Raw genomic sequence first — 12,694 nt, 5'->3', positions numbered from 1 at the left:
TCAATTAGAACAAATAAGAAACTTCAGTGTTTGCATGGATCAAACAATAATTTAGATTAACTTAGGCTAAGGTATAGCGACGAGATATTGCTCAAAGTCAAAAAGCAGTCAATAGGTAATGGGTGTTTACCAAAAATAAATAGTAACATAGGTAAGTTCTTTTAGATGTAATTTTATAGCATAGCATTTAAGTTGGGTAGAGTGAGTGTTAAGTTCTTGGACCACAAAATATGACCAAATTGATAAGTAGCTACTTCCAGAGCTAGAGATTAAGAATGTTTGTGATTTTTTTACAATTTGCTACTATACTGACTGTAAAAAAACCAGTTGGTTCTATTCTAAAGAACTAAAACAAAATGGAGACTCAAGTACTACAACACTGTCTCTTATTTTCTAAGACTTGAAATTCATGATCGTGGTCCATACTTGCCTTTAAAATGTTATATTCAAAGCAAACTTATGGTTATTTTTAGTGCCATAAAATGTCATGTCGTTATAATAAATGAGGGCTCTATTTAGGTTTCCGTCCCGATGTTATTAATATCAAAGTAGGTATACATACACTCGGCATCAAATAAATCGCACCTCCCGCAACAAGCACTTCTCAAACGTATGCATACCCACTTCCCACCAATATTGGCACCATTTAAAAGCCTAGTTCTAAACTTCATTTCATTAAAGGATAGGTTTTTACCCCAAAAATGTCTTTAGAAGGATCCAGTCACTCCTTCAAAAAATAGGTAGTTACGCTTGAGCCAACTTTTATGCCTATAAAACTGTTAAGTTGGGATTAATCGCCATCCATCTGTTAAAGAGGACACGTGTGATCATTATTTGGTTTTATAACCATAAAATTTGGTCTAATTGATCCCAGAGGTGAGCCCAAAGTGAGGTCTTTTTTCAAGTCACATTTATGGTATATATGTTAATCATTTATTAAGAAATTAAATGTGTTTTTCTTTAAGGATATTTATTGGGCTTTCAAATAACACCAATATTGTTGAGGCACCATGATTGTGTCAGAAGAAAATCTTTAAAGTTCACGTCGCGGAAGGTGCGGTTTATTTGATGTTGAGTGTATTAAGTGTGCATGTGGCATAAAACTTAACGCCACGGTATCTATGTGACGTAGGTGCACGACAAATCATGAGTGATTACAGAATTTGTTGGATTGCATGTTTATTTCATTTAGCACGATTGTGATGGTTCTAAGATTACGATTTGTAATTTTGTTAAAATAAAATAAAATTAAAAACGTGAAAATAATTTATTATTACAGCCACCTTATTTATAACAACTAATAAAATTACATTCATTAAACGTCCAAACGACAACATTGATACATCACAAAATACTCATCACAGTTATACAATTATGCCTTGACTAGGTGCTTTAGAGTAAAGGATCTATACGATGCGGCAATTTTTACGACATCACTCCTCAAAAGAGTTGGCAGAATTGGCAGAAACATGCGAAGTGCAGTTTCAATATTTTGAAAGTTGTGATATTTTGAATAAGGTCAACATTTGAGATCCGGGGGCTAGGAGGCCTTTCGATTACGGTAGGGTGACAAACTGACAAGTAATCGGAAGAATGATATTTTATCTATGGCATTGCGTTTTGACAGTGTGTATCTCATATTTAGTAAATTTGTGCTCGTTGTTATCATACTACAAGCCGATCGAGCTAAGCGCACCTCGCTGGAATGCGACTCTCCCTCCCACCTACCCGCACACCTCCCCGCGTTCGCCCTATACTAGAGCGTCGATGTGACGTCACGGCTGCCAAGTGCGCAGTTAACTTGACCGGGTCGTACGTTTAGACTAACGATTGAATTAATACGAAAACATTCAAAAGACTTCCTGGTTTTTTACATATTGCATTTATTCCCTAGTTTCGGCTCCTAATTCTAACGTTCCGATTGGCATGTATAAAACATAAACCTAAATTAAATTAATGGCAACAATATTTTAGGCAAGTGCCTACAATCTAGTTCTAGATAATCACATTATTATTTAATATGGATTCGTTATGTAATAGTTTCGCTGCGATGCTTTCTAATAACGAAATACCTTCGCAGAATTCTATATCGAATCGATCTTGATAACAAAATGATTTCTACGTTGTCTAGATGTATAATAGTATTTATTAATTAGCTAACATTTCCATTTATACTTCCACCCATAGCTTAAACTATGAAATATTTGATCATACAGCCATTTTCTGGAATGCCTAACAGTATTTATACTTATTTATGGAGCCTTGCAGTACTGCGCGTATCATTACTATCACTAAGTATACAAAAATCAGTATCGTTGACAAAAACCATGATAATATAACTCTAGACGAAATCTTACATCCACTGCTATATAATATAACAAAATTTGTAGTTATCTTTATTTTACATGCCTTTGCAATTGCGCCAATTGCTACCTTTAATACTAGTAACATCTACGCATCTTTATCTTTACCCGTTGTTACTTGTTCTGTCAAAGCGTGGCCATTCAGTGCTGACCCATTGAATGAAGTACCATTAAGCGTAGTTCCATTGGCTGAAATTCCGTTAACTGCCGTTCCATTTGCCGTACCGTTCTTTACAACTGCCTCTACTGTTCCATTTGAGACAGTACCGTTTCCTGCAATTCCATTTGCTGCAGCTCCATTTCCTACAGCTTCGTTTGCGTTGGCACCATTGACCGCGGCTTTCTGTCGTGGCTTCGAGGACAACAATATCCTCACCAACTGAGCGAACGGAGCCTCCACGAGCAGGTAGCATACCGTCGCCATTATGATCGTCAGGATTGTGACCCCGATGTAGTCGTGCGTCTGTGTTCATCAAATATTATGTTAATATCAAATTATAAAGTACCTTTGTAGAAGTTGTGTTGTACACACGACAGCATATCAAGATAATCACTGCGTACAGACAACGGCACGGTCAACCCAAACACTGGCCCCCTTATAAAAAATAAAAGTAGGTACACCCTAGTTGGACTCTGGCTTAAATTGTCATTTAGTATGGAAATGTCATTTTAATCCAAGGTATAAGTGTAACTTTTTATTAATAATGGGGTATGGGTTAAACTTGTTGTATTAGGGGCGAGTTTTTTTTCTACAAAAATGTTAGTCCGATGTGTATCTGAGAGCTGCGGCCTGTACTATATTCGTCAAGTTCCATGACCGTGGTGGACTATAACACTTACCGTGTGGGAGTACGAGAGGTAGTTCAGAGTGGTTCTGGTGCCTCCAAGGAACCTCAGCACCATCACGTGGAAGGAGAAGATGCAGTAGCTTATGCGGGCCAGCGGCGTCCAGGGTCTCCACACCAGCGACTGTCGGTATATCCCTGGAAATTATAAATTGTCGTTATTTTATTGTGGTGGACAAAAATATCTTAATATCTTTCTGACGGTCGCTATTAGTTAAAAATAAGACTCTACTCATGATAGTCACATAGTAAATTCCCCAAATATGAGACAAATCCAATGAGTTAAAATGGAAATAATTACCTAAAACCTTGTAGGTATTTAAATCGTTTTAGTCTAGGCGCAGACCACTGACTTTTAGTTGGCCGATAGTTGGGTTGTTGTTACTCAGTATAGTACTATGAAAATGCGCACATTACACCGATCTAATATCGGCCGATTCTTCATACAAATTAGAATCGGGCTCAACTATGGGCCAACTAAAAGTCGGTGGTCTACGCCTAGGCTTAAACTTTTTTATGAGCTAAAACAAAAAATGTATTATGAAAATTAATATTCAAATACCAAAAGCACTCGGACGCGCTTGTTCTGTGCACTAATTTTCCTTATTTATTTGTATTAGGCTGTACCACCTTATTTTAATCGTGACTATAACCATAACCAATTTTTTTCCTATGGAGTTTGACAGACGCTTGTTAAAGTAAGGTAGTGCAACCTAGCCTTTAGAGCAGGCGCACACCGTTGATTTTTCGTCGGCCGACAGTTTAGTCGGGCAGTTGATCAGTATGGGCATTGGCATGTATGGGAGTGCGCACACTACACCGATTCGATTTGGCCGATTCTTCATACAATTTAAAATCGGGCACAACTATCGGCCAACTAAAAATCAACGGTGTGCGCCTACTCTTAGTGTGGTCTTACTGTCAATCTTGAACATGGCGCCCAGCAGCGTCAGAGACACGCAGGCCACGAACATCGGCTTGACGATGGGCGCGAACAGCAGGCGCGCCCACACCGGCGCGCGCGGCCGGTTGCCGCAGTACAGCATGCCCGCCGACGTCGTCACCAGCAGCAGGAGAGGGAACAGCAGCAAGTAGAACTTGCGGTATCTCTGGAATGTAATTGGAACTTTGAAACTGAGCCAACGTTACTTAAACGCGACATTGACTAAGGCCCGATTCGACCAAATCGACTTTTATCCGATTAACTCCTGCCCCCCTAGACAAAACGCACTTTTTGATCGAATCGAAAATCGAATCCGTCAAAACTCCATACAAAAAAGGGGCTTTTCGACTAATTTTCGACTGGTTTGCAATTATAATTTGCACTTTGTCTAGACCCACTGGTATAATACTGGCACATTGACAGTTTCAGTATCCCAATCCCATCCCAACTAATATTATAAATGCGAAAGTAACTCTGTCTGTCTGTCTGTCTGTCTGTCTGTCTGTTACGCTTTCCCGCTTAAACCTCGCAACCGATTTTGATGAAATTTGGCATAGAGATAGTTTGAGTCCCGGGAAAGAACATAGGATAGTTTTTATCCCGGTTTTTGAAACAGGGACGCGCGCGATAAAGTTTTTCTGTGACAGACAAAATTCCACGCGGGCGAAGCCGCGGGCGGGAAGCTAGTGGGAAATAAGTCAAAATGTCGAATAACTGAAGATTTATTCTGAGATTAATATTTACTCTTGTTTGGTCGAATCCATCCTAAGTAAGATACGCGACATTTGTTAAGTACAATCCAATCGAGCTAACTGCGCACCTCGTTGGAATGCGGCTCTCCCTCCCACTTACCCACACCTCCCACTTTCGCCCCATCCGTACCAGAACGTTGATGTGACGTCACGAATGCCAGATGCGCAGTTAACTCGGCCGGGTTGTAGTGAGTACAACAAGATTACAAACTTGACAATCTGCTTGTGACCATAACTGTAGCCCTGTACTATTACTTATTCTGTGCTGTAGCAATGCAGCCGAAACGTCAAGCTGCAAGTACTCATATAGATATTACGTAATAAATCTCACGTTAACACCCATTGGCAATGGGTATTGCTCTCATTTGGCATGAAAGATGCGAATATCTCACAAGTAGTGCGACTAAAAGATCATGATCTTTATAAATTACTAGCTGACCCGGCGAACTTCGTACCGCCTTAGCGTAGAGATTTTCTTAATATTTTTTTCCGTAAGAACCATCCTTGGACTTCCACAAACATTTAAAAAAAAGAATTATCGAAATCGGTTCAGCCGTTCACACGTGATGCCGTGACAACGCGAAACGGGTTTCATTTTTATATATATAGATTGTGACATTCTATCGCAAGTTAGATTTGATGCTGTAGTAATGATCCAATATAATAAAGCGTTGAAAGCATACCGACAAGTCCTTTGAGAAGATGTTCTTCTTCTGCCAGTCGTAGACCAGGTAGCCGAGAGCCATGCCCGTGATGAAAGTGGGCATGTTGCCGTGCGTGCGCTTGTAGATGTAGTTGAACGTCGGGTTCGAGATGAAGAACGAAGTCATCGTGCTGAAAAGAGACATGGTAATGACCTAGTAAGGTTAAACTCTTTGACCATTAGAATTTTGAAAGATAGAGCGCTTTAGTGATTTCATCAGCGTCAATAACCATAGAAGTCCATTAGAGCAAAGTACCTATTTAAGTGATTTCAGTATCATCAACTACTTATAGCCTATTGCTGGACATCGACCGTAGAACGCCATGGGGAACAAATCCCACCACCACCCATGGTTCTTCCTGCCTCACGGCGTACGAACCGAATCTCGGGAGAGCGCGCAGGTACTTGCTCGGGGCTCTTTCCCCGGGCGCTTTGCTTGACTCCCTACAAATTTCTCTTATCCTTGTCCCTTCTCATTGTCAATTCTCCCCCTTCTGGGGCTTGACACCACAAATACGGTACTTCGCGTCGGGCTGCTAACGTTGATGAATGTCATCACTTCTCGTAACTTCGCCTGATTGTGTGCCAGGAGTGCGCGAACTCGCGCTGCGCGATCCAATTACTACGACTACTCGTGAGGTCCTGGTGATAAACAGGTCCTTGCTCGGCTCTCCGTATCGCATCCAGCATCTTCTGTCGAGCTTCGTCATAAAGGTTACATTCCCAAAGCGCGTGATCGCGGCTCTCTTCGACTTCCTCGCCGCATGGGCATAGTGCAGACTCGCACAGCGTCATCCTATGTAGGCGCTGCCTGAAGCACCCGTGCCCAGTTAACAATTGGGAAACCACGTAATCCGGTTCAACCCAGCCGAGAGAGAGCCTCACCGCCACAATGGGAAAGAACTGGTACAGCTCACGTCCGTCACTGCTGGCATCCCACCGCTCCTGCCAAAGGGTCACGGCATCCTCTCTAATGGTGCGCTTCAATTCCCGGCGCTCCCTGGGGGCCAGTTGGATTCCCTCCTCCGCAAGTCGTCCTGCACGAGAGACCTCCAGGTCGGCGGGCAATACGCCGGCAAGCACCGGTAACGCTGCCGAGCTGCACGACCTGTAAGCCTTCGTGAGTAAAATAAGCGCCGGTCGCTGAGTACTCAACAACACCTTTCTCATCACAAAAATCGACGAGCGTCGGTACCATACGGCCGCAGCGTACGTCAATGTGGCCACATAAATGCCTGCGTACAGCACACTTAGGGCGGGGAATCTCACGCCCCTGACGTCGCGCTGACACGCGCAATCTTGCCAAAACCATTGGCAGCTCTTAAACCAATCAATTTCGCATGCGGCACGTAGGACCTAACCTCGTCGAGGGTCACACGGTCACACCAAGCACTGTCGCCTGAGTGACGTTCGCAATGGAGACGCCGCCAAGTTTAATTACGGGAGAGCGTTTGAATCTACACTTATACGTCATTGTGAGAGACTTTCCAGGGGAGAAACCAAGTCTGTTACGGTTTTCCCAATCGGACATAGCTCCCAAAATAGACGCGGCCTTACGCTCGATCTCAGAACGTGACGTAGCCTCGATTGCGATCGTCACATCGTCTGCGTACGCTATTACGTGTACCCCCTCAAGACACGGCAGCAGCAGGAGGTCATTGAGTAGGAGGTTCCAGAGTGTCGGGCCCAACACTGATCCCTGGGGACATCCCATGGTGCTGCGCTTCCACGACGTTTGAGCCCCTACGTAGAGGCCCACACGCCGGTCTGTAAAGTAACTGACCAATGACCTAAAGATATTAGGCGGGGCTACGGCCTGTTTGGCCTTCAACAAAATCATCGGCCACCACGCGTTGTCAAAAGCACCGGAGATGTCCAGGAAGATCAGCTGCACGTATGACGCAGTACTGTTCTCGGTGATCGAGTTAATGAATTTGAGCGCCGTGACCGTAGACCGGCCACGGGTGAAACCGTGCTGAGAGTCAGATATATGTCGGTGCAGGCAGGGAGCGCAGGAGATGATGACGCGCTCCAGAATCTTACCAAGAATCGGCAACAGAGTAATAGGCCTATAAGCCTTCGGGTCAGAGAGAGGCTTACCGTTTCCCTTCGGGAGGACCAATAGTCTACCTACTTTCCAGATGTCTGGAAAAGTACCCTCAGCTATGCAGATGCGATACATATGCCACATCTCGTCCGAAGCCGCCTTCCAAGCCCACTTGACGATTTTGGCAGTGATACCGTCCGAACCAGCGGCTGTGTTAGGAAGTGCGCGGACAATAAGGTCGATAGACGCCTTACTGGGTTCCGGTGAGTCGCTCCCAGGAGGAGCGAAAGCTGCTGCAACACGTACGTCGCGATGGTACGGGGTATCGGCCTCTGGTCGATCGTCTGGGTACAGCGAGGAGAGTAATGCGCTCATGGTGTCGCCCGAAGCCTCAGTGTAGCCGTCTAGGAGTTTCATACCGTTGATGCCATGGGGAACAGTAGAATGGAATTTGCATTCTCACCTAAGGCTGCAAGCTGATGGAATTAGTTTTTCCAGGATTACAAAAACTAACCCTCCTTCTGGCGCACTCGGGTAAATATTGTCCAATAGATTCAGGAACACAGAAGCAGATTCAAATAGGTACCTATGATAATGCGCATTAAGAATGTGACCTCAGTGCTTGAGAAGATTCCGGTTGAAGCTAGCTTCCACCCTCGACCTGTGGCCTAATTCACGTATTTTGACAGTCAAGATCTAGCTGACGTTCAGTGTGCCTACCATGAGTTTACGTTAGGTGTGCTCGCTAGCGACTGCGTAAAAAAAGACATTAATTGTATGACATATTGTGCAGTGCCCCTAGCGGCTACATTCACGAAACAAAATCTTCATAGAGATTTTTGACGTACTCGCTAGCGAGCACACCTAACGTAAACTCATGGTAGGTACACAGAAGTCGTCCCATTGAAAAAAAGTTCTAAATCCGTATTCACAAGGGTCATTTTGATAGAACGATTACTCGATAGGATCGCATCTCAGTGTTTTGTTGTCGTTGAAGTTTTGTTACGTGAATAAGGCTACTTTTGATCAGGTGAGATGCAGGAAAAAGTTTCCTGGGTGTGGTTAAAAAACAAGCTACAACGGTCGTAAAAGTGAGATAGCTATAGCTGGAAGAGAAGAAAGAAGAAAAGTTTAATGACTCACGAGGGGTTGGCGAGTAGTGTGGCATCCAGGTCCATGGAGTAGATGTGGTATGCCGGCCAGAGCGTGCCGATGACGTAGAGCGCACCCATGAACCACCAGCGCATCCTAGCGCTGGGAGACTACAGAAGAGGTAATGGCAAGTGACTCACGAGGGGTTGGCGAGTAGTGTGGCGTCCAGGTCCATGGAGTAGATGTGGTATGCCGGCCAGAGCGTGCCGATGACGTAGAGCGCACCCATGACCCACCAGCGCACCCTGGTGCTGGGCGACAGCACGATCACGGCCATGCCGATGATGTGCAGGTGCATGTCGCACGCCAGGTACCTAAAATAAATTATTCATACTTAGTTTCAAAATTATGCTCGGTGACGATAGAATTTCAAGTTTTCCCATATAACTATTAGAAATTAGTACCATTAGTTTTCCGCAACATGGCGAGGGTTTTTATGTTCCTGTGGGTCTAGACAAAGTGCAAATTATAATCGCAAACCAGTCGTCGAAAAGTGGTCGAAAAGCCCCTCTTTTGTATGGAGTTTTGACGGATTCGATTTTCGATTCGATCAAAAAGTGCGTTTTGTCTAGGGGGGCTGGTCGGGCTATAAATAAAATGTTTAAATACCTGAATAAATCCTTTTCGGTATAAGTACACAAATCTCTCTAATCTGTGAGTGGGCAAACAGAATTTAATTTTGGAACACGAAAAATGGGAGTTACGTTTTTTTGATACTTTGAAAGATGTCAATAATATCAGTCTTTTGAAAATAATTAGCAGTTAAATTATTTCATATTAAAAAAACCTGTTTTTAAGTTTATCGTTAAGACTCACACGTAACATTGGCAAATTCGTGGTTTCCAGTGCCACAGTCTTTGCCATAAAAAAGATGAAGTATTATAATAAAACACCCGAAAGAGGGTACACCGATTTTTTTCAAGTAAATATCCAACCGTTTTTCTCTACCTCAGTTCTTTCGTGCCGCGATCATGGTGCATGCGACTGCGCCGAAATATCGGAATCTCGTCAAAAAAAGTATAATGGTAGAAATCCCGTGATTATTTAGTTCAGTTTGTAAGTGTTAGTGACCATGAAAGTTTAAAAATGGGAATTATCGTTTCAGTTTTTATAGCGGTCGCTGTTTTGATCTAAGGAGTTCATTTTTTTTTCGGGGTGAGTAGGTACTAATATTATAGCCTGACCAGGAACATAAAAACCCTCGCCATGTTGCGGAAAACTAATGGTACTAATTTCTTTTAATGGCAACAGTAACTGAAAACTTCATTGACATGTCACCTTGCATGTCAGTCTATTGTTGTCAAAGTGTAAACAAACTTTATTTTAAATGTTTGCTATTGATTTTGTGAATAATATTTTTATAGTCGTGAAAGAAAAGTGGTTCACGATGTGTTAATGTATTTGTCGAAGAGAAATACTAAGGGTTCGGACAATATTTTCATTGAATAATGTTTCCGACAAAGATTGTCAAATTGACTGACATGTTTATCGTATAGTACAGTCCACTATGAAAATTAGCTGTAGTCTGTTTCAACTACCTATTTTAAAGTTTTTTGAAACTTTCTAAGTTTTGAATTTTATGGAATTGGGAAAGAAGTACTGAGTTTGAAGCGTTCATGAGCAGACATTGCAGTTGAATATTCAAGTTCTGAATTTGATTATTGATGAATAATAAAATAAATCCTACTAGCTCGATTGATGGTTTCATTTAATTTATTTAAACCTGGTTACCTTTAATAATATTTTTCGTTAATTTATGAAAATATCAAATTAGCCCGTAATCCTGAATCCTGATACATAAATTTAGCCTATTAATTTAACACATGTACGACTGTACTCAGTGTTGCACTATCAAATGCAATTGAAGCGCCTCTATGCCAGGGTTTTTATGTTCCTGGTCAGGCTATAAGTACAATGTGGTACAAGTGGTTTATAGATATGATCATGCTTAGGTGTAATTAAAACCGTGAAAGTGTAGTGAATAGTGCTAATGTGTATTGAAGACAGTGTACAGCCCAGGCCCTGAATATCATCCCGAGATCATTAACGAGGTACGTTACTTTGATTATCAATTTATTTTACTATTTCTCTTTTATAACTTGTTTTTCATCTGATTCTGTGTAGGTACGTTATTCACCTCGTAGATGTTAAGTACTTGTGACGTTACTATGATCAAATACGCACCTTCACAGCTTGTGTAGGTACCTACCATACTTTGTGATTTTAATTTTGCGCGAACTATTATGTACTTTATTTGCAAAATAGGCAACAGTTAGTACAATCATAGTATGATAAATATGATAATAAACAATGAATCTCTTACCATGTCTGGAGAATGCACTGCGAGTGGTCGATGTAGTTGTTCAAGTAGAACAAGTTGTAGAACCAGTAGTTGCGGCAGTCTCGCACCTCCCATCCTATGATCTCCTACAATTCAATAAATAAATTGAATTAAATAATATTCACGGTCCCCACACTAATCATTACCTTTTTGACGAGGATAATTTAAGATTTTCTGCAAAAACTTTGTAAGTCTTTTGTCATTTTAATCTTCCGGACTCCGACGCTTCTTTTCGTTTGTTTCTAGTTTCTTCGCGGTTATCAATTTTTTTTTGGGTAAATCTGCATATTACCATATACTTACCATTAGTTTTCCAACCGGATAAGGTTTGGGCCTTAGTAGCTATTCCTACCTACTCATATGGCATGGTTTTCGTAAAAAGTAAACAGCACAAATACTACCTCCCAAAATGGTCCTTGTGTGGTGTGCCTCATCAAAGTGGCGGTGAGCAAGAGCGCCATGATGCATATTGGTGTCACTCTGTGAAGTAAATTATACAACTGTGATTTGCTGCTCATAAGTTGTGTCATAAGTATAATTAAAAATCAAAAACCCTAAAAAAAAATCAAAAACCCTAAAAAAAAACTTTCGGTATGCATGGTGCAGTGTGTGATGGATCATTGTTCGAACTATAATATTTATGCTTCCCTTCAGTAATTTAAATCCATAATAATTGTCACTCGAGAAGGTATGTAGAAATATTTAATGTTGGATAGTCATAATTGGCCTACAAAATGTCATAAAACACATGGTTCAAATTGATATTGTGCTGTGTACTATCCTTAAATAAATAAATTGAAAAAACCCATGTGTTACCTCAAAAATCTGTTCAAGATGGCCCTCGGGAGAAGTTTCCATGTGAACTTTGTCTTCTCGGCTATCAGCTGGAAGTTGTAGGCGAGCAGGAAGCCGGAGATGAGGAAGAAGGTCAGCGTGATGAGGTGACCTTGCAGCAGGACGTGCATCGGCGGGTAGTCGTAGGCCTACGGTACACATAAAGCGATTAGTTTGATGACTTAGGCTGGGTAGCACCATCTTACTTTGACTGTAACAAACGTCAAAAATCTGTCAAACTCCATACAAAAATCACCGGTTGTCGTTAAAATTACGGTCAAAGTTTGGTGGTGCAACTCAGCCTTATACATTAGCAAGTTTGTTCGTTTGCAAACTATCACGTTTACTGCCTTTCCTCTTTCAAGGTTTAAGGGAAAAACGTATTCAATTGCAGAATTAATTGCAAGTATATGGACTAAGACGTATCAAAGCAAAAGTTTTACTTCTCTTACTTTTTCTATCCACATGGGGTTTTCAGATGCGATCAGAAGCGGGATGGGCGTGTGGCCCAATATCACTAGAATTGCAGTGATCACCCTGTAAATAAAGAGGTTTATAAGTAGGCTGATCTTTATTATGTATTACTAGCTTTCCGCCCGCGGCTTCGCCCGCGTGGAATTTTGTCTGTCACAGAAAAACTTTATCGCGCGCGTCCCTGTTTCAAAAACCGGGATAAAAACTATCCTATGTTCTTTCCCGGGACTCAAACTATCT

At 41.9% G+C, this 12,694-nt stretch overlaps 1 protein-coding gene across 1 annotated transcript; it reads right to left on the bottom strand.

The window, feature by feature from the left end:
* Positions 1-1,250: 1,250 nt before the first annotated feature.
* LOC114364877 (nose resistant to fluoxetine protein 6-like) lies at positions 1,251-12,530 on the bottom strand. Its single transcript, XM_028321226.1, has 9 exons — positions 12,433-12,530; positions 11,963-12,129; positions 11,548-11,626; positions 11,129-11,232; positions 8,946-9,119; positions 5,587-5,737; positions 4,128-4,317; positions 3,204-3,346; positions 1,251-2,826 (listed from the first exon to the last, which is right to left on the bottom strand). The coding sequence occupies exons 1-9, from the start codon at positions 12,445-12,447 to the stop codon at positions 2,452-2,454; spliced, it is 1,398 nt and encodes a 465-aa protein (XP_028177027.1). The 5' UTR covers positions 12,448-12,530; the 3' UTR covers positions 1,251-2,451.
* Positions 12,531-12,694: the final 164 nt, after the last annotated feature.

This window comes from Ostrinia furnacalis, unplaced genomic scaffold (genome assembly GCF_004193835.3).
Source record: "Ostrinia furnacalis isolate ACB-3 unplaced genomic scaffold, ASM419383v2 OfSCF7481, whole genome shotgun sequence".
Taxonomy (NCBI): Eukaryota; Metazoa; Arthropoda; class Insecta; order Lepidoptera; family Crambidae; genus Ostrinia; species Ostrinia furnacalis.
Note: the sequence above shows the minus strand (reverse complement) of the source record. Positions and strands in the feature narration are given on the sequence as shown.